The sequence below is a fragment of the Leptonychotes weddellii genome, chromosome 8 (genome assembly GCF_054177405.1).
Source record: "Leptonychotes weddellii isolate Sample4059 chromosome 8, ASM5417740v2, whole genome shotgun sequence".
Lineage (NCBI taxonomy): Eukaryota > Metazoa > Chordata > Mammalia > Carnivora > Phocidae > Leptonychotes > Leptonychotes weddellii.
In genome coordinates, this window is record NC_138376.1 from 105,628,093 (window position 1) to 105,654,942 (window position 26,850).

A 26,850-nucleotide genomic window follows, 5' to 3' on the forward strand; every position below is an offset into this window, starting at 1 on the left:
AAGTTGGTACAGCCACTTTGGAAAACAGTGTGGAGGTGCCTCAAAAAACTAAAAATAGAGCTACCCTATGACCCAGCAATGGCACTCCTGGGTATTTACCCCAAAGACACAGATGTAGTGGAAAGAAGGGCCATATGCACCCCAACGTTCAGAGCAGCAATGTCCGCAACAGCACGGTGTTTGGAACAGGGCACAGGTGGGCAGGGAATACTGCTTCTGGGCCACAGTACCTGCCCAATTTATAATTCAGACTTTAAAAAAAAAAATAAATCTGAGGCATTTGCATTATTTCAAATTTTGTGTATTAATTAGGATTTTATTTTTTCAAAATAACACAATGCAAGTTGGCATAATAATGGCATAAAAATAGCAGAATAATGCACTGCATTATTTTAAGTCACATACTACTTGAAACCCTCGTTATAATAGCCTAAAAGTTATTAAGTTTCAGACATTTTGGTCTAATTCTTCAGCCTAGATTCCCGTTTTTCAAGAGGATATTTGTAGGGATGCCTGGGTGGCTCAGTCGGTTAGGCCTCTACCTATGGATCAGGTCATGATCCCAGGGCCCTGGGATGGAGTCCCGCATCGGGCTCCCTGCTCAGCGGGGGAGCCTGCTTCCCCCTCTGCCTGCCGCTCCCCCCCGCTTGTGCTCTCTCTCTGACAAACAAACAAATAAAATCTTTAAAAACAACAACAACAAAACAAAAAAGGGAGATATTTGTATCATAAAATTTTGGGGGGCGCCTGGGTGGTCCAGTCGGCTAAGTGTCCGACTCGTGGTTTTAGCTCAGGTTGTGATCTCAGGGTTGTGAGACAGAGCCTCACTTCAGGCTCCATGCTCAGTGTGGAGTCGGCTTGAGATTCTCTCTCCCCCTGCCCCTCCCACTTGTGCTCTCTTCTCTCTAAGATAAATAAATCTTTAAAATAAATAAAAAATATATTCTAAAAACAGCCTCATAATTGGAAAAGATATATATACACAGTTATCAAAGCATGTTATCATAGAGAAAGTCATAAATAATCTGGAAGTCCCAAATTGGGAAACATTAAACAGAATACAAATTCTACATGATGAAACAGTCTACAGAGATTAAAAAATAATATTAATAAAGTATATGAATTAAAATGGAAAAATATTTATAATACATACTTAAAGCAGTACATAAAATTTTATGTACTATACAATACGATTGTGGCTATATAGAAAAAGAGAATGGGATGAGAAAAAAACCCCAAACTGTAACTAAGTATTTGGATGACAGAACTACAGATAATTTTGATTTCTTCTGGCTTTTTATATTTTATAAATTATCTATAATGAACATTTAAATTTTGTAAGTGCAGAGAACAGGCCAAATTTTTGTTAAGGTACTTGCCACTTGAGAATATCAGTTCTAAAGTTCTATCATATGTATCCCCCCCTACACACACAAAGAAAAGAAAATGAAACAAAATTATTTTTAAGTGTTATAAAAATAACCCATAACCTATCAACATTTATTTTGGATACTAATTTTCAGTGTTTGTCCAGTTCATGTCACACATGCCAATGAATATTTCTGCTATTCAATTTTTAAACTTACCATCCCCATAGAGAACATTCTAATGGATACATAACATCTTACTATAAGGAAATAATAAACTGCTTTATATCACTACGTGTAATCCTGAAATGCAGACATTTAGGCATAGCGTTTTACGTATTATGTTTTCTTTCTTCCCTGGGTTCAAAGGTCATCACACAGCTTTCCAAATCGGTTGTTTTAGATCTCTTAATACCTGAGAAATGAGCTTATTTTTACCTTTGGACTTCTCTGAGAAATGGGACCACTTAATATTTTTAAAAGAACAGGGATTTACTGAAACTGCCTCTTTTCAATTACCGTATTTCAGTTATCCCTCCCTGTATTTAGGAAAAAACTGCAGAAACTTGCCTTCCATGCGGTTATCATCAGAAGTGGTAATACAAAGTTCTTTGGACATCTCAGTTTTAACAGACCAATCTTTTGATTCCCCTTCTGCTGAAATACAGTAGTCAGAATTCAGGGAGGACACCGGGATGACGAGGTGGCACTGAGTCTCATTGCAATCATTTTCATTCTCTACTTTCATTTTATACGTGGTCTGTATGAGGAAAACAACAACAACATTGAAAATGCATTTTAGCATCCATCCAACCAGCCAAAGGACATGTGTCATCCGTGCCACAGAGCCCCTGGACACACGAAGGTAGGACAGTGGTGCCAGACCTCCTGCAACATCCCCCAGAGCAGAAAGAAATGTGAGCCACGAGTCCTGCGGAGGGACTATTATACGGAACCAGGAATGATCGAACCACAGAGGTGCCAACAGTGGATGGTGCGAGAAGAGAACTCAAAGTGGAGATGAAATGCCAGCTGAATACTGAAGAATGAGCAGAAAGTTGCCCAAGTGGAGAAGGTAGAGAGGGTGTTCTGGGAAATAGCACGGCACCTTCAGGGAACGAAGAACTAAAAGCAGTTCACCTGCACAAATAAAACTTAGGTTGGAAAGAACAGGGAGACAGGAAGCTGGAAAGGACACAAGCGGCCAAAATCACGAAGGCCTGGGAGGCCACGCCGTGAAAGGGGATTTAGATATTATTTTGTAGCTCATAGGGATTTGTGAAGGGATTTTAAGGAGTGAAGAAGGTTAGATGTGCACTTCAGAAGGACGACTCCACTAAGCATCCAGAGTGATGTTTTAAAATCTAAGTCAGATGCTACTCTTCCTGCTAAAATCGTTCCAGAGCCGTAACGCCTTCATGAGAGTAACGTCAAATCTCTCCTGTGCCCCAAGAGATGTGGCCCCCCGTGACCTCTGACCTCATCTGCGCCTGCACTCTGCCCAGTGTGCTTCTGCCAGATTCTTTGTCTGAAACACCCTCCCCATCCAGATCCATGAAGGTCACCTCCTGCCCTCCTCCAGACCTGGTCCAGTAACACCTTCCCTGCTCCGACCACCCTACTGAAGATCACTACTACCCCCTCCCTGCTCTGTTTTGCTCCATCCACGAAGCACCGGAGCAGGGTCTGTACTGTTCACTGCTACCTGCTGGTGCCAGGAACACACAGAGCACGCGCCTGACAAATACTATTAAATAAAGCAATGGCGGCGCTGTGGAGAACGGATGGACTAGAATCATTCCAATCCAAGTGTGGTCTGCACACCAGTGCCAGAATGTAAGTACATCCCCACAGCAGAACCGCTAACTTTCTCTTCCAAAAACAAGGATTCCAATTATAGCTTCCTATTATTTTACATCACTACCCATGAGGAAGAAAAGATTAAAATGATCTTTGTCTTACCAGTGGAGAAATAGGAATAAACAGGTTTAAAATCCTAAAATAGGGCCATGCTGTTAAATGAGGCCAAGACAAAACTTAAATGTATTCACCTGCCCAGCATTAGTGATTAACTCCAATCCCAACTCCCCTCAACAACATTTATTTATAGGCAAAATCTATGATCCATAAGTCCTGCCTGAGTGTTCATAAGCATTGTATTTTCATTACACTACATATAGAGAAAACTTATGCTAGCAACAGAAAAACAGAACAAAGGAAATAGAAACACCGACCTTACTTCCATTTATTCTCAAATCCACGGTGTACATGAACATGTGACAATTTTCATCATAGATGGGTACTGGCTCTCTTCCACTTATATTAGTTAAAGGGTGAAATATGTCAATGATGATTTGGTTTTCCATCTTTCTGATACCCACTGCAGGTGGTCCGATGTTCCCTGGGAGGGGGGAAGGGGGGTAGGGACCCAAAAGAAGCAGAATTAGTACTGCCCCTGGAAATTTATAGCACGTTCCACAAAACTTCCAAAATCAATCCATCAACGTACTCGCTCGGTTGTTCTAAAGCAGAACCGTGTTTAAACCATTCCACAAAGTATCGTCTAGATCTTTGTCCTTAATGTCCTTAATAAAGAAATATTAAATTAATCTTAAGCAGGAAGTATTTTTATCTAATCTAAACTCCTCTTTAACAGCTTCAATGCACTTCTCGTGCTAAAGGTAAACAGTTGGGTCATGAATCCTGTTAAAAAACGTTGACATAACAGAAGCTCTCTTAAGTAATTCTTCCTTTTTCTGTGGGTCTGCAGATTAGAAAGAAAACCTATTCTCTAAAAAATGTTTCAGAAAAGGCATTTTAGTTACTTTTGAACACTCACTGAAACTCTCTGTATCGCCAATACCAATGGATGTCTGGCATGAAGGAAGGCTCTGAGGAAAGTTTGCCAAATACACTGAATTTTTATGGTGCAAATCAAAACTAGACATTCATTCAACAAATATTTATTATGTGTCACCAATGCTTGAGACTTTGTTGGTGAGCCATTTACCTATTCTTCATGTATTTATTGCACACTTACTATGTGCCAGTCAGGTCTATGTTTATTTGCTAATTTATCCTCAGGGCCTGGTATACTTTCTAGCACACAGTATGCCCTTGATAAATCTGTATGGGAAAAATCTGATATACAGCTGGTATAGTTAACAGATGACAGGCATGGACTCTGGGACATAAAATTATTTCAAGGCAAGTAGAGGAAGGGCCTGTAAGTAGGCACAATCTGAAAAGCAGAAGCAGAAGCAAGGCCGTGGTGGATGAAACCAAGCGTGGAGGCTGAACAAGGAAGGAAGTGAAGGTGGAGGGCAAGGCACAAGGCTTGAACACGAGGGAGGAGTCAAGTGACTAATTGCTTCTTTACCCACGAGTGAGGGTGTGAGAGCTACAGGGTAGGATTTCAGTCAGAGAAGGGGAATTGGCAATGAAGATTCTGGAGCTTGAGGTGATAACTAAGATCAGGTATACCGCAGGAATGCGCTGCTGGCAGGAGAAAGGGCTAAAAAAATCACTGGGGTTGAGGAGATTCTAGAAATCTAAAATTAGTTAATGTATTAAGTTGGTATATAAAATTCCCAGAGGCCTTGGGGACGAGGCACAGGGTGGAAGAGGGAGAGCTGTCCTCAGTGAGTGTAACTCAGCAGGGAGTGCTGCGAGGAGAGCGGGGAGAAGGCCACCACAGAGTCCACCTGGGCAGCACTGATCCGTGCTTGCAGGGAGTGGAATTGTAATGGTCTAGAAGTGGCAAAGTGATGGGTACCTCTTAGCCCTATTTTGTGGGGCTTGGGGAAAGAGGAAGAAATGCCTTTGGCATTGTGATAACTCTTAGCAAGTGCTAATAAAAGCAAATACGTACAGAAGACATGGGTAAGTATTTTCAAACTTAACATTTCAAATTTAAAAGTTCTACTCACCTTGTTTACATAAAATAAATTCTTTTGACTCTACATAGGCTGATTCTTTTTGTCCAAGCCTAGCTTTAATTCTGGCCCACAGAGAAAGTGATGGATCATTAATTACAGAAAAGATATTACAATAATGATGAGAGGTATTGCAGGCATCAATCCATATTGCTTCCCTAAAACAAAAAGGAATAAAGAAGCACAACGGTAACTTTTACTGTTAATATATAAACTTGAATCATCTCTGTCTCTGCTTTGCTTTTCATTTACAGCATGGAGCTGGTAGAAAGAGCTGAACAAGAATAGGATGGAGAAGCCAGACAAAGTAGGAAGTCCTAACTCTGGTTAGAAATACTATAAATTCCTTTACAATAAAGAGGCTCAATTCAAAATATAACACCTGAACAAAGTACATTCCACATACGATTTTTAAAAATCTGATCTTTAAATAACTCTAGATTCTATTAACATAAATAATCATTACTTGACTGCAGAATCTAATGCATTACAAAGACTCCTGACATTTGTCAAAAATTTTTTTTGAAATTTTTATCTTTCTATTCAACAATACATTCACTATGGAAAGTAAGAGGACATCATTATTTTTTTTTAAGATTTTATTTAGTTATGAGAGAGAGAGAAAAAGAGAGAGAGTGTGAGAGTAGGAACAGTGGAAGAAGGACAAGCAAACTCCATGCTGAGAGTAGAGCCCAACGTGGGGCTGGATCCCAGGACCCCGAGACCACGACCTGAGCTGAAATCAAGAGTTGGATGCCCAACCAACTGAGCCATCCAGGCGCTCCGACATCATTACTTTTAATACAGAACTGTAAGTTTTATTTGTCATGCCTTTCAAAAATCTCTAATTCCTGGTGTGCCTGGGTGGCTCAGTCGGTTCAGTGTCTGACTCTTGATTTGGGGGCAGGTCATGATCTCAGGGTCCTGGGACTGAGTCCCATGTTGAGCTCCCTGCTCAGCGGGGAGTCTGCTGGAGGAATCTCTCTCTCTCTCTCCCCCTCCCTGCCCCCCAATAGCATGCACACACGCTCACTCCCTCTCTCTCAAATAAATAAATCTTTTAAAAGGTCTTGAAAGTTAGACTCCTCTACTTCAATTTTGACGGGAAGAAGAACTAAGAGGCAGGAAGTACTCTGAAGATAAATAATTTGCATCCTTAGCACTTCTGGAAGTCTACAAGCAGTTTAAGAAGTTCTGCCACATGGGAAAGAAAGATGATGGGAAAAAACACAAAGTTATGGAAAGTACAGAGACCTAGACAAAAACAGAATAAAAAAGATGAGAGAGTAACACTTACCCATAGTTCTTTACCTGTACAGTAAAAACAGGGGTCTGTGGCATGGTTGGGTAGTCCCAAAATAGGACAGTATTAAAGTTATAGGCCTCAAATTTAATATTGGTTGGTATCGGCACTGTAAGAGATTCAAAAAGTAAAATGGACAATTTTAAGAAACTCATATTAATATTAGAAAACTTTATAAGGAGCCTAGTTAGCCAAATATGTATTTTGAAGTAGAATTCACCAGGACAAATAACATAATTACTTAAATTGAGATTTATAAAAATTAATTTTATTGGAAAACGTATAGTGTTCTGACCCATTTTAAATTCCTGAAACAACATTGTAGCATGAGGGCGCCTGGGTGGCTCAGTTGGTTAAGCGACTGCCTTCGGCTCAGGTCATGATCCTGGAGTCCCTGGATCGAGTCCCGCATCGGGCTCCTTGCTTGGCAGGGAGTCTGCTTCTCCCTCTGACCCTCCCCCCTCTCATGTGCTCTCTCTCTCATTCTCTCTCTCTCAAATAAATAAATAAAATCTTAAAAAAAAAAAACAACATTGTAGTATGAGAGAAATACAAATATAGTAGAGGCAATCAATCCCTATTATGTTTTAGGGGTTTTTATAAATAAATTTGCTGCCTGTTGTAATAATCATGCTCAATTCATTTAATCACTAGAATTTCCTGTATTTGATACCACAGATCGCCTTCAAAGGCTAGTGGAGAACTGGCTGCCCCCCCAGCGATGGTCAATTTCATTCTAAAATACTGTATAGGCTGGAAGCCCTCTGCCTGGTATCATCACACACCTCAGCACCTTTTCTGTAACATAGGAATAGAAGCCTAAGCCAACCACCTTGTCAGTTTCATTAACATTTTGCTCTCTGGAGTGTGCAGGGCTTTTTACAAAACACACTCAATATTCTTGCCTTTGCTCTTTTAAACCATTTCAGAAACCATCTACTGAGGGTGCCTGGGTGGCTCAGTTGTTAAGCGTCTGCCTTCGGCTCAGGTCATGATCCCAGGGTCCTGGGATCGAGCACCACATCGGGCTCCCTGCTCTGCCGGAAGTCGGCTTCTCCCTCTCCCACTCCCCCTGCTTGTGTTCCTTCTCTCACTGTGTCTCCCTCTGTCAAATAAGTAAATAAATAAAATCTTTAAAAAAAAAAAAAGAAAACGTCTACCGAGCTGTGAATCACACGAGAGAATGGGCAGAAGTCACTTCAACATCTTGTAACTAGTTATTAAAAGCGGCCATTTACTCCGCTGCTTAGGGGCAAAGGCTGCTGTCCACCACCCCTTGGGAAACACTCACACACATACATCTCCATTTCTCCTTTTCTCTCTCTCTCCCTCCTTCTTTCCATCCCTTCCTTCCCTTGTTTATGAATGAACATGAAGATACAGAGTTGGCGATATGACCCCAACTTCAAGATTATTCAATCCTACCTATCTGAAAACCATTAAACGTAATTTACAATTACAATGAAAATAAATGAATGAATGGCAATGCGGTCAGGTCCAGTGACTTCCAAACATATCATCAGCCTCAAAAACTCTGAGAGAGCCAAAAGCTGTGGGGTTTTTTTGTTTTTTGTTTTTTTAAGTTCCCCAGCACAGGGCACCCGGGTGGCTCAGTTGGTTAGGCATCCGGCTCTTGATTTAGGCTCAGGTCACGATCTCAGGGTCCTGGGATTGAGCCCCACATCTGGCTCTACGCTCTGTGCTCAGCGGGAGTCTGCTTGAGATTCTCTTTCTCCCTTTGCACTTGTCCCTAGTGCTCTCTCTCTCTCAAATAAATATTTTAAAAAATATAAAAGTAAAAAAAATAAAAGTTCCCCAGCTGATAATGATGATTACTTGGGATTATATAAACTGGACTGCTCTAATGAGAAAAATATTCCCTGGGTTGGAGATTAAGAAATGTGGGTTCTTTCCTGGCTATACGATTAGTCATTTCAGATTTCCTAATCTGATATGTGAGGTGTTAATTTCACATACATATGGTGTTTGCTTACTGTTGAAGGAAACACCTACTATATTTTCTCCCAAAGCAAAAACTCCAATATTCAAACCCAAACTGGTGCATTGCTTTAATTTACAATTATTTAACACTCGTATTATCTTTTTAAGGCAGAACACAGATTCAGAATTATTTAGGGAAAAAATATGAACTTGTGGACAATTAAATTCTACTGCCTTTTTCCTCCCTTTTCTGGTTACTTTTTTCCTTTGTATCAGTGGTTTTCAATAGGAAGCGATTTTTGTCTTGCAGGGGACATTTGGCACTGTCTAGAGACATTTTTCGTTCTCACAACTGGGTGATAGTGGTAGGCTGCTGCTGGCATCTCCAGAATAGAGGCCAAGGTTGCTAAGTATTGTAATAAATGCACAGGACAGCTCTCCACATTTTGGCAGTCCAAAATGCCAAGAGCACTAAAGGTGAGGAACCCTGCTTCATATGTTCACGACTTTAGGAATTTTTTATTATTATTTAGGAGGAAAAACTGACTTAAAAACAGATTTTTTTTTTGATAAACCAATATATTTCATAGCTTTCCCACAATGAATAGCTTTGGATACTGCCCAACTGTCTAACTTCTATAACTACTTATCAAAGCAATGTGACAATTTGGCCCAAAGGTTGAGATTATGAAACTGGGAGGATGTCTCACAGATTCAAACACTACATGCTTATAATATGCTCTTTCTGCAGCCTGTGATCAGACACCTACAAATTTTCTATTTACTGTTCCTGAAATACTGCTGACAGCTGTTGGTACCTAGCATCTTTGGTTCTCTAAGCAATTTCTTTGCAGGTGACCAGAAACCACTGGTCTTGGCAGATTTAGCCCTGGTTCTTCTCTTTTGGTTTTGGTAGAGTTCCCATGGCCTTACTTAGCAGGGTGTACTGAGGCTTTCTTTTTCTAGGTTTCTTTAGATATGTTTTCATATGTTTGCACCTCAACTTCATGAAACGACCTACTCTCAAACAGCTTATAGTCTGTGAGGAGGAAATACAAGGCACCACCCTCATCCCCCAGGTTCAAGTCAACATCAATATCAAATAACATTCACATAGGGGCACCTGGGTGGCTCAGTCAGTTAAGCATCTGACCTTCGGCTCAGGTCATGATCCCAAGGTCCTGGGATCAATCCCTATGGCCCCCTGCCCCATGCCCTGCTCATGCTTGCTTGCGTGTGTGTGCTCTCTCTCTCTCTCTCAAATAAAATCTTTAGTAAAAAAAATAATATTCACACAGATAAACATTATTTTCAACCAGATGAGAGGAACCTGATGCTAAGAAAACTCACAATGAATGTGAACTTCTCTCAAAAGACATCTCTTAACTTTAGCATCTTTTGCTTCTCCAGAGGCTGAGAATTTTCAAACCTTCTGGTCCTAGTTCCTTTTTGTTTAACAGTCCTTCTCTTGGTTACTCTTTCTAGTCTTGAATTTTAACTACGAGAAGCAAGAAGAAACCAAGTGGCACCTTCAGCACCGCTTGGCAACCTCTCTGGCTAGGTCTAGAAGCTCACCAGGCACATTTCCTACTCTTCCTATTACCAAAGGCAACAGTGTTGCTAAACTTACTGCCTCTGGTAACAAGAACCTGCCTTCTTCCAGTTTCCAGTAATGAGGAGTTCTTCACTGCCTTTTAAGTCTCTTTAAAAAAAAACTATTCCCAATAGGAATGACTTTTTAATTGTATAGACTCGGGCTGAGATTCCTGTATTTGAGGAAAAGGCATATAGAATATTAAATAAAGTGCATTTACGTTTAAGAAGAGGTTACTGAATCATAGTTATAAAACCACAAAGTAGATTTGCACATTAGATTAGTTTTTAATGTGAATCAAATGATGTTTCCCATAATTTAAGTTAAAGCTTGACCTGGTTAGATTAGAACTAGGGCTTAAATCACAGCTTTCAAAGCAATCAAGACAGGTCGTGGGAGGAGGAGGTTTCAATGGATACTAACAGACTTTACCATTCTATTAAAGGAGAAACTTTGAATATATACACCAAAGGATGTAGCCTGTGGTTTTAATACTACCAGAAGAGAAACCATGTGGTTATTACACATCTGCCTTTGTCACTTTTTGCAAAATTCACATGATAAATACACAGGAGTAGCTTTCTATTGTTTCAGAATTTTGTGACCTAAAGTTTAAATTGTTTTATACTCAAATTAAAATAATTAAGGCTTACAGAAAACTTCCATCCAAAATAAATTTACCTATGTCAATAAAAATATGTGTAGAATAGCAAGAAAGGATTATCTGTGGAGTTTAAGGAAAGATCCTACTAGAGTATCTCATCAAATAAAATAATCTTACAGATTTCTCCATCTCTTGAAAATGATACAGATAGTTTTCTGTAACTCATGTTGTTTTGGAAATGAGTTCCGTTATTTGGTGCATGCTATCTAGAATAAACATTCACTTTTCAAATCTGCCTCTCAGAATGTCTCTAGAACAGCTGAGGCTTTAACAAAACCAAACACAGTAAAGAACAATCAGTTTTTTATAACACTCTACAATGAGGGGGGGGGGAGGAGAGTTCTGGTTACAACTGTTTCCTCTTGATATACTGGGAGAGACAGGATATGAAAAAAGAGCAAGGAAGAGGACAGAAAAACTGATGAAGATCAGTATGTGAGGTGAGGAAGCAAACCTCAGCCAGAAAGAACAGCTCTGTTGTAACTGCTGGTGAAGCAAGGAACTACAGACATCTCCAGATTTCCTCTGCATGGATGATGACCGGGGTACGGGCTGCCCCGTGTCCTCCATCCCATAACCACCAAGGGCATCTGTGCCTCTACTACAAAAGGGACAGCCACAGAAGTTCTTCCCCAATTTTAACATAATCGCCTACAAAGACTGTATAAAAGATAGGTACATCTACCAAAGAGCAGAGCTCTGGGGTCTGCAGACACCATCCGACAATCTGCTTACCCACCTCTCTATGGGAAAGGACTAAGGATAAAGGGGCCAGCAATCAAATTGTGTCAGGGCATTCTAAGCCATCTGACACTACAGCTCAAAAAGAAATGCTCCAAATTAAAGCATTCAGACCCTTTTGTGAATGAACAACTCAGAGAAAAGCTCTAACACCTTTCCCCTAGTGAAAGATGCAGGTAGGGCCATGGGTATGTTTACAAAGGTTTCCTCTTTCATTGCAAACTGAGAAATGGCATGAGAAATCCAGGGAGGAAAAGGAGGAAATACCAAACCAAGACTTCTGCAATTTTTTTTTCTGAATAGTTTTATGATCACAATCTACACCTCCTGAATGGTTTTATAGTGTTGATAAAATAGTTATTTTCTTAATGCCTTCCAAATTTTTCTCTTAGCAAGCAGCGGTGTCTTCTAGATTTAAGATGAATAAAGACATTTTGAGAATTCTTGCACATGTTTCAAATGTTCATACAAGTTTTTTCATTAAAACACTTCAATATTTTCCAGCTTTCAATAGTCCATCACTTTGTGAGATGAATACAAAAATCTATTTTCTACTTCTATTATTTTCTTATACCTTTAGAAGAGATTCAGAGCTAAGGGTTCAAATAATAAAATTATTATCATAAATAATAAAATAATAAATTATTACTTTCCATAAAGTAGTTCCTTAGCTGGGTCAAAACCGTTACTATGTCTGCAGTCTTCTCTTCTTCCTGTTTGTCTTCAGGATTTATTCTGATTTTATCACTCACTCTCTTAAGTTGTGGAGCCCAGAATATAACAGACATGAATGAAATATTTTCCTTCCTCTTTTTTTAAAGAGATGGACATATCAAATAGTGGCTTATGCTGAATTTGTAATTAACTAAAATCCCCCCAGATCTTTTACTCAAACCACCAAGTTAGAGCTTATCCAATAAACATCTGCTTAGCCACTTTCTGATCTAAAACGCAGGATTTTTATATGTGCTCCTATTTATTCAATTTTATCTAGTTGGGTCTGCTTGGCATGCCAATAAATTCTAATTGGACCAGACCCACCTAGTCCCTGAGAGAAGTCATTTCTCAAGACTAATTCCCATTTGGACTAATTCACTCCAAGTTGAGAAATGGTTGAGAAATAGGAACTGAAAAACTAGAGTCTTTTTCAGTCTACGAAAAACAGGGGAAAGGTAGAAGAACAAGTTAGTTGCTGAATCTATTTTAAATTTCTCATACTGATTTGGATGAGGTTTTTTTTTTAAAGGCACCACAATCTCTCATATACAACCACAACAATTTAATATTTTAAAATATATTTGTTAAAATAAGTAACAATGAACATCATTGAATGGTAATCACTAATGTGTAGATTAAACATTTACTACAAGACAAGCAATGTGCTCCAATGTTACGTAATGCCCCAACGAACCAACAAAAACCATTCTAGGAGGGAGGTGATATTATTATACATATCTTTACCGATGAACGAACAAAGGCTTAGAGAAGCTATTTAAAGACTCGGCAGTCTATAAAGGTTTGTTGGTTTTAGTTAAGAAAAGCTACTTAGGCATCATTTTTGTGATAGTTCAACAAAATAAGAAAATGACCTCCATATATTAATGGGAATTGGAAATGATTATTTTCTGATGACTTCAAAAGCACCTAATTCAAGTAGTTTTGCCTGATTTATTATACTATCACAATTATATGATGACCTCTTCAAAATCTGAACAATGCATTAAAGGAAATCATTTCTTTGGAATGGACATGACTGAAATGGCTATCGGAAAAGAGACTTTCTCCACTTTATCAGTGGACAAGGCAACTTGAGAGCCCCACGTCTATGTGAGAAAGTACAGTGTGCTCTTGAGTATTACTAATACCCAGAGTGGAAGAGCAAACAGCAAGAAGGCAGACACTGCTTCACTTAAAAATATATATATACTGCTTTTATAGGTAAAACTGGATGAAAAGCGAAATATCCGATTATTAGACAGCACACATGGGTTTATTTTCCCTATCCATTCACTAAGAAATACTAACAAAAGCCCATCACTGTGGCACGATACATTCCCAACCACTCGGGACTTTGCAGAGACTGACTATGTTCTCTTGCCTGCTTCCCTGTTCCCACCAGGTTCCCTCATCTAAGATGAACGATCAAGCACACAGTGAAAGCCAGCACTGTAAGAACTAACACACCGAGGGCCTAGTCGATGTCAGGCACTAGTGAGACAAGGAAGCCAGCCAAGGGCCAGAAGCAGGTTGTCCTTGAGGGTGTTCCCTCAAGGAGACTTTATACTTTAAACTAACTTTAAAAGCATAGGGAACACAACACAAGCTAGAGAAATACACTGAAAAGTCTAGACAAATGTATTGAAAATGCACTGAAAAAAGGAGCGGCGGGGGTTCACTGGCACTTGTGTTTACAAAATGCTGGAGTACAAAAGGCCACAGTAGATGTTCCCATGGGAGCAGACAGGCACTACTCCCAGAGCTGGCTTCAAGGATGTGCAAACTGTGTAATCACAAGAGGCCCCACATTGTTCTAGGTGTTGGGAATACAAACATTTCTGCTTTCAAGGATCATGATTATGTAGCTAACAGTTACTAAGCCCTAGGCACCGCTGTTAACTTTTCACATCTCATTTTCACAACAGCCAGTATCTCCATTAATGGATGAGAAATCGAGGCACAAAGAGGTGTGCCCAGTTTGTACAGAGGTCACTGCTACTCAGTAGGGAGCCGGAAGCTGGGCTCCGGAGTCCAAGTTCTTAACTGCTCTGCAGACTGCCATTACCTAGAGCAAGTTAGTCATCTACAAGGCCAATTGCAGTACATTGTGGTAAGAGCCTGGACTTCTGCACAGGCTGCTGGAAATTAAGCTAGGGGTACCTGGCTTAGGAGGACCCTGTCTGTACTCAGAAGGGCATGGCACATGGTTTAATGCTCTACCTAAACCAGGAATCCGAGCCATCCTCTTCCCACACCCAGTCACTAACTCCTGCTGACTCTGCCTTTTAAATGTTCTTCAAACTGTCCTCTCTTCTGCATTTAAACTGCCATTTTCATTGACTCATCCCAACTTAAGCAGTTAACTTAACTGGCCTCCTTCCTTCGAGTCTACCCCCAAACTATTGTGTAAGATGAATGGTCTTTCTAAATGGCCTAACCGATCCTGCATAAAATCATTTCTCCTCTTCAAATAATCCACTGACCACCCACCAAGCAGAGCAAGGTAGAGTGAACATCCTTACTTTGGTGGCCTAGCACCTGTACTTCCTTCAGGAGTAGTTCTCTTCTGGAAACTCCCCTATCACCACCTCCTGCAACATGGTCCTTCCCCGGCAAGCTGGTGCCTGACCCAGGGGTGCCAATCAGAGCCTTCTCCTGGGATTTTGTTAGGATGGCGGAAGCTGCAAGATGCAAAGCCCAAAAGTTGTCCACATCCCTGATTGCTGCCAAGTAGGAAAAGCTGTCCACACCCAGAGTCGGTAATAAGAAATAGTCTTTGCACTTTTGAGTGACTGGTTCAGCTTTCTGAGGCCCAGGTGGTATCTCTACCTTTCTAACTCTTGCTTGGATTCTCTAAGCCAATAAATCCCCCAATTTGCCTATATTGGCTAATGTTATGTTGCTGTCCTTCGCTGTTTGTTACACATGACAAGGCACTTCATTTACTGGGTTCCTACCTCTCTACCTATCTTATCTCCCCTTGTATCCTCACACACATATTCTACAATGAAACCCTGAGTATTCCACTAATTCAACATGCTGTTTCACACCTCTCCTTCTGCTCACACAAGTCTCTCTGTACCTCCAGCTCCTCTGGGGTTATTACCTTTCTCTAGGGTTATTACCTTTCTCTGTGAAGTCCTTCCTGCTTCCCCTGGTCATACCCAGGTACCTCTATCTTGCTTTTCCAGTAGCCTATGCGAAAGTCCAGGCTCTTATCACAATGTACTGCAATTGCCCTTGTAGATGACTAACTTGCTCTAGGTAATGGCAGCCTGCAGAGCAGTTAACTTGACCTCTGGAGCCCAACTGCAGGCTCCCTTACTGAGTAGCAATGACTGCTCTACGAACGGGGCAGACCTCCTTGTGCCTCGATTTCTCATCCATTAATGGAGATACCGGTTGTTGCGAAAATGAGATGTGATAAGTTAACAGCGGTGCCTAGGGCTTAGTAACTGTTAGCTATATAATCGTGATCCTTGAAAGCAGAAACTGAGTAACTCCCATTTTTGTATTCTCAACATCTGGAACAATGTCTGTCCCAAGGAAAGACTAAGTATTTGTCTGCTTGCCTCTTTTTTTTTTTTTTTTTTTTAGAGAGCGAGCGAGAGAGAAACAGCATGAGAGAGGAGAGGGTCAGAAGGAGAAGCAGGCTCCCCGCTGAGCCGGTAGCCCGATGTGGGACTCGATTCCAGTACCCTGGGATCATGACCTGAGCCGAAGGCAGTCGCTTAACCAACTGAGCCACCCAGGCGCCCTGTCTGCTTGCCTCTTAAAGAGCAAGCCAAAGGACAGGTGGATATGAATGCAGCACCCCTAACTGGAGCACACAGACGAAGTCATAATATAGAGGTTCGGACCCAGATTTTGCCAAGGATGCAGAAGGTGGGGCCTCCCCGACCCCTGCCAGGCAACTGCTAACTGTGGATACTGAGCAGACACTCAAGACTGAGGGGTTTCTGATGCTTTAGGTTTAACCCTCTTGCAGAAGAGATTCACGGATTTCACTGGGGCTCCTAATCACCATGACAACCGAGCTTTGGAAACCGTATTCCCTGCATTTATTTCCGGGGAAATCTCAGTGAGCAGGCGGAACTAACAAGCTCCGAGGAACTAAGCTAAGAGATGTAGAGCCTGACAAATCTGCGCCCGAGTGCATGCCGCACGGCTGCCAGACTTAGACGTAAGATGACCAATCCCTGCCACTTAAGGATTCTCATAATGGGGGGAGAACAACTTCTCTCTTAAGGATTTTGGGTTTACCCTAAAAATATTTAAGTCACGAGCGCTGGCCATACTGTCCAAATGCTGACCGAGAAACTCACTTAGTTAAAAATGAATTAAAAGAACTGGAAGACCGAAAGGCTGTTTTGTCGTTTCGGCAACAACGGAACAGCCGAGAGAAAGGGAGCTGAAGTCCGCTGACCGCGGACGCCAGGAGTGGCCTTCCCCGCGGCCGCCCACGCAGACGTCCCGCGGGCTCCGGGAACCCCGCGCTAGGTCCCGGGTCAACGAGGACGCGACCCCGCGGGGCCGTGCTTCCAGACCCGGACGACTCCCTCCCCAGTCCCATCCCCAGCCGGCCGCCGCCACCCCACGAGCGACGTACCCGAAGACAGCTCCAGATCCGCGGGGCTCATCTCAGCCCAGCTCCCGGCCTGCAAGACGAGGAGGAACAGAAGTTGCAGAGCCATGCTGCCCGGGGTTGACTCAGGGTGCGGCCCTGAGAGAATGCGGGCGTCCAGCCTGGAGCCGGAGCCTCGCGTCACTTCCGGACCAGCGGACCAGCGCCCCAAGGGGAGGCCGGGTGTGCACGCAGTGGCGGGGCCAGGGCGGGGAGGCGGGGCCAGAGCCGTGAGGCGGGGCCAGGGCGGAGAGGCGGGGACAGAGCCGTTAGGCGTGGTCAGGGCATGATCCCGGGGCTGGAGGCTGGGAACCGGGACGTGAGCGGCTGGGAACCCGGACGTGAGCGGGCAGACGGGAACAGGGACTGCCAAACCGGGCGTTGGCTGGGAGGCGAGACTAGGACGGGAAGGCCAGGAGAGGCCGGCTCCAAGGGCTCCTGGAGGCGTTAAGAGCGTGAAAGTCTGTGGTCGTGACAAGGGCTCACAGGTTTATGAGGAACTCGGATCTTTCGATTGGGCAACACCTTCTGCGATTCTTTTTCCTGTTTTTACAGTGTTCGGGGGTTGCAGAACTTTTCCTGAGGCCGCAACCGAGCCACGATCCTTACTTTAACCCCGTTAGACTTCGCCATCAAGGCGTCTGGAAGTCTGAGAGTTTAGAACAGGAAGAACCCTAAATGCCTTCTCTAATCCTGCATTTGTGTTTGAGGAAACTGAAGCTTCAGTGGTGAAACAGTTTGTGCAGACTTCCACAGCCTACATAGAACTGGCTTGGCCAAGAACTACTTCATCCTTGGAGGAAAAGCAACTTGTGTTATCTTTTCAGTGATTAAGGATCACGTAGCGATTTATTAAGCAGCTTCTCATCGTGTGATCTGCCCTGTTTCCTCCCTGACCATATTACTCGGCATTTCTCACATTCCTGTTCAGCCAAATGGCCTCTGCCTTCCTAGAGCACTGCAGGCTTGTGCTCAGATATGTATACGGCTAACTACCTCACCTGCCTCAAGTATCTTCTTATCATGGCTCTGCAGAAATTTGAAATCACAACCCAGCTTCTCTCACCTTACCTTATCCTGCCCTACTAATTTTTCAATGGCACTTTCCTTATCCCACACGCTCTGATAACACGCCTATCGATGTTTATTTTCTCCTCCTTCTGGAATGTAAGCTCCATCACCCTGAAATCTTTGACACTTGGTTGGTATTTGTTGAATAAAGGAATGCATGATTACGCTAGCATTAAGCAAAATTTTAAGGAGAAAAAAGTTAAGATGCTGTACAAACTAGAAAGGAATTATTAACAGGATCTTTTTTTTATATTAATAAATCTCTTACCTCAGTACTTCTGAAACTTCAATGAACATATGAACCACTTGAGGATCTTGTTAAAATGCAGATTCTAATTCAATTGGTCTGATTCAGTTGGGCCTTGAGACTCTGCATTTGTAACAATATACAGAGAATGCCAGTGCCATTGGCTCTAAGACCACACTTTGAATAGGGATGCTTTACCTCTATCTAGACCAAGTTTTGGGGAATACCTTGGTATTTATGATGCCCACTGTCTTTGTTCAGGCTGCTTTAACAAAATACCACAGACTGAGTAGCTTATAAGCAACAGAATTTCATTTCCCGAAGTCTGGAGGCTTGAAGTCAAAGATCAAAGTGCCAGCATTATCAGGTGAGGGCTGTCTTCTGGGTTGGAGACTTCTAGTTGTGCCCTCACATGATGGGAGAGGGAGTGAGCTCTCTGGAGCCTCTTTTCCAAGGGTGCTAATCCAATTCATGAGGTTTCCATCAAGACTTAAGCATTTCCCAAAGGCCGCATTTCCTAATACCATCCCTTTTGGGAGTTAGAATTTCAACATATGAATTTTGGGGGGACACAAACATTCAAACAATAGCACTCACTACATGAAAGGCGCCTGGTCATTGCAAGAATGCCAGGATGAATAAGAACTGATCTTTGCTGGAGTAGGACAGAACATAATATTTAATTCAGTTCAGTAGGGGCTCCTGGGTGGCTCAGTCGTTAAGCGTCTGCCTTCGGCTCAGGTCATGATCCCAGGGTCCTGGGATCGAGCCCTCCATCGGGCTCCCTGCTCAGCAGGAAGCCTGCTTCTCCCTCTCCCGCTCCTCCTGCTTGTGTTCCCTCTCTGGCTGTCTCTCTCTGTCAAATAAATATATAAATAAATTGAATTCAGTTCAGTAAACATTTTTTAGTAGCCATCACAGGGTGGGTTACCCATGAGGTCGACTCTGCAGGGGTGATTAGCACGTAAGACATGCTGTTATGTGCTCTTGGGATCAACCTCTGTGAAAGGAGGTGGAAGAAATAGAATTGAGCAGAGGGAGAGACTGATCTGTGATGTCATCCTAACCAAGGCTTCAGCTGACCCCTTGGAACTGGGATAGTCTTTTAGAGGTATCATGAGTTGATATGAGTGGATGGCCCTTCAACTCCCAACATTGATTTGTCATTGCATACAAACCACCCCTGAAAGGGGACATGATTTGGGCTTCTCCATTACTTTAACTGAGGCATTATCCAAAGAATGCTGATAGTTAAGGGTTTTTACCAGCAGTACTCCCAACAGCAAAGAGGGGAATGAGGCTAAATCTTCTGTTCTTAAAGGGGATTGTGGGCAGAACTTCATAATCAGCATTCACGATAGTACCTGTCCTGAGGCACCTTTCTAGTCACTTGGAGACTAAGGATATTTATTAATTTGCTAAATATTATTGGGTGCCACCACTCTGTATATATAACCCTGTACACATTGAGATACGGAGCTGAGTAAGGGAGATACGGTCCCTGCCTTCATGGTGCTTACAGTCTATGAGGGATTAAACAAGTTTTAATCAAACTGTTACATAAATAAATACTGAAATTGTGGTAATCCTTATCAAGGAGAACAATGGATTTATAGGAGAGTAAACAGAAACTTAGTGTAGTCTAAGTTTTAAGGAAATTCTTTCTTAAGGCAGTTACAATTATACCATGACCTGAAGGATAAGAAGGAATTAGTTTGGACAAAACTGAGGCATTGGGGCTCACAAACTAGTAAGAGAGGTAGGAGGATGATCAATAAAATATACTTTAAACTCCAATATATAAATCTTATAGAGCCACACAGAAGGCAAATGAGCAATGGCAATTGCCTTGGTAAAAATCTTGTGCCTAAGGGCTGGAGGATATCCAAATATATGGTGGTCACTCTATATCCTCTGGTGAGTTTTTAAAACAAAACAAAACAAAACAAAACAAAAAACCAACGTAGAGTAAGAGGTGGATAATTCCAAAGCCAGGGATAAACTGAAGTGCCACTCAGGAGCTAAGGCTGCATTTTGTAAGGCCGCACTCAGCACAGGAAATTAATAGGCCAAATAAAATAACTTAAGATATTAGACTATGATCTAATGAGAACAGAGACTAAGTGTGTAGTACAAACTATGCACTTTTGGCTCCTGGCTCTGTGTATTTCCTTCTTTTTTTCACTAGAGCAGAAATGTCTGCTCATTTTCCTTTAAAGGCAGGCAGATTGAAAAGTTTGTGGCTAAAGCATTTAGTTCTGAATTCTAGTTATTCTATAAATTATACCTAACGCTCCCTTACCCTCTCACGCTTTACCCATGCCTCTACACTGCCTCTTACTTATGTTTTCACCATAGCACTTATTACCATCTATATGCAGAGATATATGTATCTCTCTCCACAAATATATAAGTACTAAAATTGTGCTAATCATTACCAAAGAGAACAATGAGGTTACTGGAGCATGAGTTCTCTCTCTCTTCCACTAGGAAGTAGGCAGCTCCTTATTTTCCTCACTGCCATATCCCCTGTACCTAGATAAGCACCCATCATTGCACTATTATTTATTGAATACATATATGAACGAACAAAGCAAGCTTGTGAATAGATGTGGGATTGTGGCAGACACAGTTAAGTTTATGGTTGACTAAGCTCTAATTGGGTCACTGATGAGAATTGAGACGTTTGTATATCATAGTGGTACCAGAGGACTATTAGTTCTTGCCCTGCGGTGTGCAAGGAAAGCTGTCGTGCTGACATCTGGTCATATCAGATCAACCTCTTACTCCAAGACAGTTATCCAGTGACTGCAAAGTCTTTTAGCAGATGGCTTGTCTCGGAGCATTGCCTACCATAGATGCCACATGCAAGATGTCGACTGTGGCCGACCTTGTTCACTACCTGACGGCTGATAACCTTTCTCAATATCCTTCTGCCTTGCTGCCTTCCCACGATAGAGGCTGTCAAAGTTCAGTACTCACTTTCCCAACCTTCCTGGCAGCTACATGTCGTCATATGACACATTTCTGGTCAATAAGACACAAGCAGAAGTGTGTGTGTGTGTGTGTGTGTGTGAGTGAGAGAGAGCATGTGATAGATGCCGCAGGAGAACTTGCGAGCCTTGCCCCTCCCCCGATCTTCCTGACTTCTATGTAGACACATGATAACAGCAGTCACCTTGCCACCATGAGGCAACATGATCGAAGATAAGAAGCCAACAGCTAAAAATGGAAGACTAGAAAGATAGAAAGCTTGAGGAGTCGATGTAAGCATTGAGCAGCTGAACTGATATCTGCAACCGCCTACCTCTGGACGCTTGTTACAGGAGAAAATTAAAGCGCTATTGGTTCGGAGGGGTAGACGAACCATGAGAGACGATGGACTCTGAAAAACAGGGTTCTAGAGGGGAGGGGGGTGGGAGGATGGGTTGGCCTGGTGGTGCGTATTGAGGAGGGCACGTTCTGCATGGAGCACTGGGTGTTATGCACGAACAATGAATCATGCAACACTTCATCTAAAACTAATGATGTAATGTATGGGGATTAACATAAGAATAAAAAAAATAAAAAAAATAAAGCGCTATTGGTTTAAGCTACTGCCAGTTTGGTTTTCTGTTAATTGACCTGAGATTTTTTTCTCTCTGTCAGGCCAACCTGAATCTCTTTTGAGACAGCTGGAATGTACACCACAATGGCAGGGAGAATGGCTGGGCTAAGGAGAAATAAAAAAAATTTAAAAAAGCAACCAACTCAAGGACAGAAAATCAAACTTGAGACTACTAAGCAAGGACGATCCCTCCTCGAGGGGAGAACAAGAAGCCCTGATCTGAGGGTGGCAGCAGCACCTAGCACGGCCGTGTCCCCTGAACACTGTCCCCTTACTGTGGCCCCTGAGGACTGGCTCACGGCTCACTGTTTCCTCTTCTGACTTGGCTGCACGTCTTCACCACAATCCCTTGTCACTAAAGGTAATCTGAGTGTCTCTGTCCCTGTCAACCTAAAAAGCTCACTTAACATAATTCCCAGCCATGTGTGGCCAGCCTCTTAAAGGACAGCTACCATATTCTTTTAGAAAACATTTCTCCATATCATACAAAACACTAGCTGCATAACTGAGGCTGGAAAAACAACAACAACAAAAAAACCCACGAGAAAAACCCACAAAAAACAAGTGACTTAAAGAAGCATGCAATTTGTCTCCAGGGCCTCCTCCCGCTTCCTCTTTCAGTGCTTCCTCGCCTTAAAGTGCTTTCCCTCACCACACCCATGCCCAGTGCCCTCTTGGTGCTCTTTCCACACTAAGAGACCTCCCATGCTGAGAATTACCTAGAACTGCCCTGGTTCATAAGGCTTCAGCCTAAGGCTTCTCTCTACCTTGATCTTTGACCAACATTTAGGTAAACCGTTTGATAATCCACAGGCAGATGCTCTTAGCTCCTTTGGGTAAAGATGGATGAGCAGCTTAATTTAGAGATATCAGCATTTGATAACTCTTTTTAGGATTAGCACCCTTAGATATTTTAGCATTGTAACAGTTCCTAACTAGCAAAACAATGCATTTGCAACAGTGACGTTGGAGGTCTTGAGGTCTTGACCAGTACATAAAGAGTACAATATTTGCTCTGGGAAAAGGGATCTTTTGGGTACCTTTCAAATTATGATATAACAGCATATTTTCCCATCAACCTTAAAAATAAAATAGCCAGTTATTTTACTAGCAGAACGGGTTTATTTGGGAATAGCAAAGGAATTGCAATTGCGAGCTCTGGTGAACCATAGGCAAGTCCAAAGAGACAAAGGGAAGGGCAGCTTTTATTAGGATTTAGGAGGAAATTGGTGAGGGTTTTGAACAAAAGTTCACTGGAGAAGAACAAGAGTTCAAGGTTGTGTTGGTTTCTCATTGGCTGCAAGTGGTGGTTGGTGCATTGTTGCTGAGCAGGGAGGAATCTTCCTTCTTTCTCTTAAAAGCAGGACATAAAATAGCTATGTGAAAAATGTCTTCCCTTGTCAAAATAATTCTTATCTTTTTTTTTTTTTTTCCTACTGGTTCTTCAGTTTCCTGAGAGCTCTTCCTTCAGGGCTTTGTGACTCCGTGTTAAATGAGGTTCCCTTTTTTTATTTTCATCGCCCCAAACACAGTGCACACTTGATGCTAGTTTCTGCAAACTAGCAGCTCATGGACTGAATTCAGCCAGTAGACCTGTTTTGTTTGGTCAGCAGTGTGTTTTATTTGTATTGGTTCTAGGCAAAGTATATATTCCTTTTAAGTTTTTAATATCTGTTTTTATTAATATTATCCTGTATGCCAATACAGAGTTTCTAGAGCAGAGCAGATTATAATTTACATAGAGCAAATAGTCATCCCATCTCTCCTTTGTCTTAATTCTCCCCCCTGGAGCAATGTGATGAGAACCAGATGTCATAACAGTGACTACTGCGGGGAAGGAAGCTTTCCCTGCAAAATGAATCTGCACATCCCTCCCCTTCTGAGGGATAAAGAAGGGGAATATTTATATTTATTTGGGACAGAGAGAGAGAGAGAGAGAGAGCATGAGTGGGGGAGGGGGCAGGGATAGAGGGAGAGAATCTCTAGCAGACTCCCTGCTGAGCAAGGAGCCTGCCGCTGACACCGGGCTCTATCTCATGACCCTGAGATCAGGACCTGAGCCGAAATCAAGAGTCAGATGCTTAACCTGCTGAACCACCCAAGTGCCCCAAAAAGAAATCTTTTGCTTCCCATTATGAACTAAGTCTCTCTTAGAACACAAAGGAAAAGGATCCTGGGTTCTCACCCTTTGGGATATAAATAAATTCCTCCACAGGGAGGATAAAATTGGAGTCTCCAGCATTACTTCCCAGGAGATGTCTCCATGGTCCTGGAAGGGGGTTTATTGTTCTTCGAAATTAAAAAAAAAAAAAAAAAAAAAAGCTCTGGGGAGGTAAATCTCTCTGGAATACTCATTAAGTAAACAGTCATAAGCTCACTTCCAGACTTGTTTTAGCTCAGACCTCAAAGGTCAATAAAATTTGCTCAGAAAATTAACTACAGAAACATACAAATTTTCTCTAGAAGCCTGTTGTTCTGCTGTTGAACCACAGGCCCACTGTCTTAATTACCTCACATTTGACTCAGTAAATGTGAAGAGCTAATTGGCTCTATTAAGCGATTCATGAATTGGGCAGCATCACATCAAGCAAGCAGAGAGGAGCTCCAAGGAATTGTATAAAATGGAAGGTTTTTATAGGAAGGAGAGTGGACAAGGAAGTTACTAGCAAAAGAAAAGAAAGGATTGTTTCAGGCAAGGTCAAATTCCCTTAGGGGAAAGGACAGGGGGTCTTATTAGATGGATTCTCTCTTCCTCCTTGGGGGTGGTGGGGGGAGGGATGGAGAGAGCCCGTGTGAAAGATTGGTACTGACCAGAAAATTGCCAACTGATTGGTAAAATTACATTTCTGGGGGAGGCTGAAACTGCAGTTAGGTTAGGTATTAAGCCCCAGGTTGGTGACTTGGCCTAGCATAAGCAACTCCATCTTGGAACCTCTACCTCATATCATTTCTAATTTAATTAACCTTGAATGATACCTTGCCAAGCTCTCATAATTAATAGTTTGATCAAAGAATGTATAAGTGCTATCATCTAGACCTCTAAAAAGAGAATTGAAAGCTTGTATAAATGAAGAATTTATAATACGATTTTTTGGATTAGAAACCAAACCAATGAAAGGATAATTTCTTACTACTTGCTATGAACTGAATGTTTTGCCCTGCAATATTGCAATTTATAAAAAATATATATTGGTTGTTAAAACCTCAGCCCCCAAATGGAATCAATTAATTGAACTGTCATACCCTACTACTGACAGAATTGCTTGGTGTTGGGAAGCACCCCTCTACACAAGGAAACCTAATTAAGGGCCCTAACTAGGGCCAAGAACATAATTTACCCCCCCACACACACTCACACACCCATATGTTAAATCCTAATCCATTTTGATGATATTTGGAGGTGGGGCCTTTGGGAGGTGATTAGGTCATAGGGGTGGAGCCCTCTTGAATGGAATTAGTGCCCTCATAGAAGAGACCCCAGAGAGCTCTCTTGCCCCCTCCACCTTGTGAGGGCACAGCAAGAAGATGGCTGTCTATGGACCAGCAAGCTGGCTTTCATCAGACTGCTGTCTGCTGGTGCCTTGACCCGGGACTTCCCAGCTTCCCAAACTGTGCATAATAAATTTCTGTTGTTTACAAGCCCCTCCGTTTATGGTATTCTGTTATTGCAGCTGGAACAGACTAAGACACTTCAAATTGTGTAGGGAACAATTTCATCTACATGGAAATTTATCATGTAGAAAAGCGTTAATCTTGTTACAGAATCCTAGCTGCTCCTTAGGAGTGAGCAAGACTGTTGTCTTTTCTTGAGTCAGGCCATCATCAGACGTTTTGAAGAGAAACTGCATAGTGCAACGACCAAGCATGAAGCCTCTGAAGCTGGGCTACCTGGGTTCAATGCTTCCATCACCTTTAATTAGCCATGTGACCATGGGCATGTTACTTTTTTTTTTTTTTAAAGATTTTATTTATTTTTTTGACAGAGAGAGACACAGTCAGAGAGGGAACACAAGCAGGGGGAGTGGGAGAGGGAGAAGCAGGCTTCCCGCGGAGCAAGGAGCCCGATGCGGGACTCGATCCCAGGACCCCGGGATCATGACCTGAGCCGAAGGCAGACGCCCAACCGACTGAGCCACTCAGGCGCCCCAGTGGGCATGTTACTTAACCTCTCTGTGCCTCGCTTTCATTACCTGTGAAGCAGAGATAGAATAATGTATTCCACATAGAATTATTGTGAAGGTTAAATGAGATCATTGTGAACAGTGGTTAGCCCCATGCCTGACAGGTAAGTAGATAAACATTAGCTGTGTATATTCTGGATATCCCCTGCCACAGTGATTTAAAGAATAAGCTATGATTAATTCCTGACAGAACTTATGCTATGAGACAGAGGATTATAAACAAAAACGGCATTACAGACACCTGGGTGGCTCAGTCTATTAAGCGGCTGCCTTCGGCTCAGGTCATGATCTCAGGGTCCTGGGATCGAGCCCCACATCGGGCTCCCTGCTCAGCGGGGAGCCTGTTGCTCCCCCTGCTTGTGCTCTCTCTTACTCTCTGGTAAATGAATAAATAAAACTTTTTTTAAACATGGCAGTACAGCTTTGTCTTGTAATAGAAGTTTGTGGTGAGAACACAGAAGGGATGTTAGTTCTATTCAAAGAGGTGGAGAGTGACCTGGAAATTCCTTACAAGAGGAGGGAACCTTTGAACTAAATCTTAAAACCAGTTTCTATTCTCATCTTGGGATCCGGCAACCAAAAACTAGTGGTGGAGATATTAAAACAGAAATTTTTAACAGTATGTGGGGGCCAAAGGCAGGACGTCCCAAGATGTGCCACTTTGGCATGAAGACTATTTTGAGTTAAAAAGCAATCAAAACCCAGCAGAGTCAGGAAAAGCTCTTTTCCTCCGAACAACTGCCTATAAGAATTTAGATAGAGGATCTGTTCCAGGAAGAGAGCTGTCAGCATAAATAACTATGCCAGGACATGAACTAGGTGTGGCAGACAGAGAGGGACCTGTTTGATTAAAGTCCT

General features: G+C 42.3%; 1 protein-coding gene across 1 annotated transcript in view; it reads right to left on the minus strand.

Annotated features, from left to right (window-relative positions):
* The window catches only part of IFNGR1 (interferon gamma receptor 1), a 21,742-nt gene extending 4,698 nt beyond the window's left edge, over nt 1-17,044 (minus strand). The window contains 5 exon segments of the mRNA XM_081829078.1: nt 1,938-2,127; nt 3,602-3,768; nt 5,297-5,460; nt 6,600-6,714; nt 16,872-17,044. Coding sequence (XP_081685204.1) covers nt 1,938-2,127; nt 3,602-3,768; nt 5,297-5,460; nt 6,600-6,714; nt 16,872-16,956 — 721 coding nt within the window. The 5' untranslated portion in view covers nt 16,957-17,044.
* Nucleotides 17,045-26,850: the final 9,806 nt, after the last annotated feature.